The sequence below is a fragment of the Pseudophryne corroboree genome, chromosome 5 (genome assembly GCF_028390025.1).
Source record: "Pseudophryne corroboree isolate aPseCor3 chromosome 5, aPseCor3.hap2, whole genome shotgun sequence".
In the NCBI taxonomy this organism is placed as follows: domain Eukaryota; kingdom Metazoa; phylum Chordata; class Amphibia; order Anura; family Myobatrachidae; genus Pseudophryne; species Pseudophryne corroboree.
In genome coordinates this window covers 795,549,925-795,552,599 of record NC_086448.1, presented here as the reverse complement: position 1 = coordinate 795,552,599, position 2,675 = coordinate 795,549,925, and the positions used below count along the sequence as shown (strand labels likewise).

Below are 2,675 nucleotides of genomic sequence, written 5' to 3'. Positions count from 1 at the left end.
CGTCACTGCCGCTTCCGGTCACCTGACACCGACAAGCCCCTCCCACCCAGAAAGAACAGAATTGAGGGGGCGTATTGAGCTCCGGAGGAGGGGCCTCATGCCAATGACCCACGTGATACCCTGCCGTCACTAGCAGTACTACTACCTCCAGTTACCATGGTAGCCACTGCGTGACATGTGCTGTGTCGCATCCATCTGTAATAACGGAATAGTAGAAGCATAGCGTTACAAGGGTGTGCTGCCAGCACTAAAGATGGCGGAGTACATCCGTGACACGCTTTGTACGCGACGTACTCTCTACTCCTTCCATCTGCTCTATGGTCCTAAAGAGAAATGACCCAGAACTCTGCGCGGCCAGTGTGACTGAGGGCGTGGCTTTTGTGGTAACAGTTAGGGAGAGCTCAGGAGGCGTGGCATAAGTTCCCGCTGAGAGTCCCGGCTGCTGCTCATACACACACAGGTGTGCAGTGCAGGGGGCGGGGCTACCTCAGCTCCGCCTCCGGCACAGGCAATGAGGGCCTGACAGACACGCCCACAACTGCTGCGCACACACACACTGGACTGTAGTATCAGGTACACTAACAGGACAGGAGTGTGCTACAGTCACTACACAACATACAGGACACCTGCACAAACACACACATCAGCATAATGCATATCACACCCGCTGTGTAATGCCACCAACTATTAATGCACTGCTGACCACTGAGCTACAGGCACACGGGCAGGTCTCATACACAGCCATGCATAATTAATTTTATTTATTTGTGCTGGACTTGGCCCATTATTGCACAGATTGGAACCATTCCCATCCTGGTTATACCCCTAACGCGCTCTGGTGTCTGATCCTCATCTAAGCTGGCATCATGCAAACCGTGGACTTGGGCAGCAGGGAGACTGGCAAGATTTGGCACAGGAAGCCCGCGCCGGCCTCCAGTGATGGGTAAGCAGCCGCCTCAAACTGTACTATACTATATAGCAGAGTTAGGTATAAACAGCATTTGCAGATTATATATATATATATATATATATATATATATATATATATATATATATATACACACACACACACACACACACATACAGTATATGTGTGCGTATGTATACATGTTATGTTTGAAAAGCCCTTGGTGCATACATAGTCATATCTTTTTTTTTTTTTTTTTTTTTTTTTACAATTACAGGGTACGTACTTAATAAATAAGATTTGAAACCTACCGGTAAATCTTTTTCTCGTAGTCCGTAGAGGATGCTGGGGACTCCGTAAGGACCAAGGGAATAGACGGGCTCCGCAGGAGATAGGGCACTTTAAGAAAGCTTTGGATTCTGGGTGTGCACTGGCTCCTCCCTCTATGCCCCTCCTCCAGACCTCAGTTAGAGAAACTGTGCCCAGAGGAGACGAACAGTACGAGGAAAGGATTTTGTAAAATCCAAGGGCAAGATTCATACCAGCCACACCATTCACACCGTAAAACATGGAATATATGAACCAGTCAACAGTATGAAACAAAACCAGTATCAGTCCAAAACTGATTCAACTGAAACATAACCCTTATGTAAGCAACAACTATATACAAGTCTTGCAGTAGGACGTCCGCACTGGGACGGGCGCCCAGCATCCTCTACGGACTACAAGAAAAAGATTTACCGGTAGGTTTAAAATCTTATTTCTCTGACGTCCTAGTGGATGCTGGGTACTCCGTAAGGACCATGGGAATAGACGGGCTCCGCAGGATACTGGGCACTCTTTAAAGAAAGATTAGGTACTACATCTGGTGTGCACTGGCTCCTCCCTCTACGCCCCTTTTCCAGACCTCAGTTAGAGTCTGTGCCCGGCCAGAGCTGGATGCACTTAGTGGGCTCTCCTGAGTTCACTATAAAGAAAGTATTTGTTAGGTTTTTTATTTTCAGTGAGATCTGCTGGCAACAGACTCACTGCTACGTGGGACTTAGGGGAGAGAAGCAAACCTACCTGCTTGCAGCTAGCTTGTGCTTCTAAGGCTACTGGACACCATTAGCTCCAGAGGGATCGAACACAGGGCCCGACCTCGATCGTCCGGAGCCGCGCCGCCGTCCCCCTTACAGAGCCAGAAGACGGAAGATACCGGAGAAAATCGGCGGCTGAAGACTCCGGTCTTCAATAAGGTAGCGCACAGCACTGCAGCTGTGCGCCATTGCTCCCACAGCACACCACACGCTCCGGTCACTGGTGGGTGCAGGGTGCTGGGGGGGGGGGGGGGGGCGCCCTGGGCTGCAATTAGTATACCTTAAATGGCAAACTGCACATAATACAGTTCTAAACTGTATATGTGCCTAATCCCCCGCCATAATTTTCATTGAAAAAGCGGGAGAAGCCCGCCGCTGAAGGGGCTATCTTCCTCAGCACAGCCAGCGCCATTTTCTCTTCACAGCTCCGCTGGAAGGACGCTCCCCAGGCTCTCCCATGCAGTATACACTACAGAAAGGGTAAAAAAGAGAGGGGGGGGGGCACATAAATTTAGGCGCAAATTGTGATATAAGCAGCTATTGGGGGAAAATTCACTTTGTGTATAGTGTATATCCCTCTGTTATATAGCGCTCTGGTGTGTGCTGGCATACTCTCTCTCTGTCTCCCCAAAGGACTTTGTGGGGTCCTGTCCTCAGTCAGAGCATTCCCTGTGTGTGTGTGCGGTGTG

General features: G+C 49.6%; 1 protein-coding gene across 2 annotated transcripts in view; it reads left to right on the top strand.

Moving 5' to 3' along the window:
- The first annotated feature begins 35 nt into the window (after positions 1 to 35).
- Positions 36 to 2,675, top strand: part of TBC1D31 (TBC1 domain family member 31) — a 102,663-nt gene continuing 100,023 nt past the window's right edge. For both annotated transcript variants that reach the window (XM_063924436.1, XM_063924437.1), the window contains exon 1: positions 36 to 943. In XM_063924436.1, the coding sequence (XP_063780506.1) occupies positions 867 to 943 (77 nt within the window). In that variant the 5' untranslated portion in view covers positions 36 to 866. The remainder of the gene's footprint in view (positions 944 to 2,675) is intronic.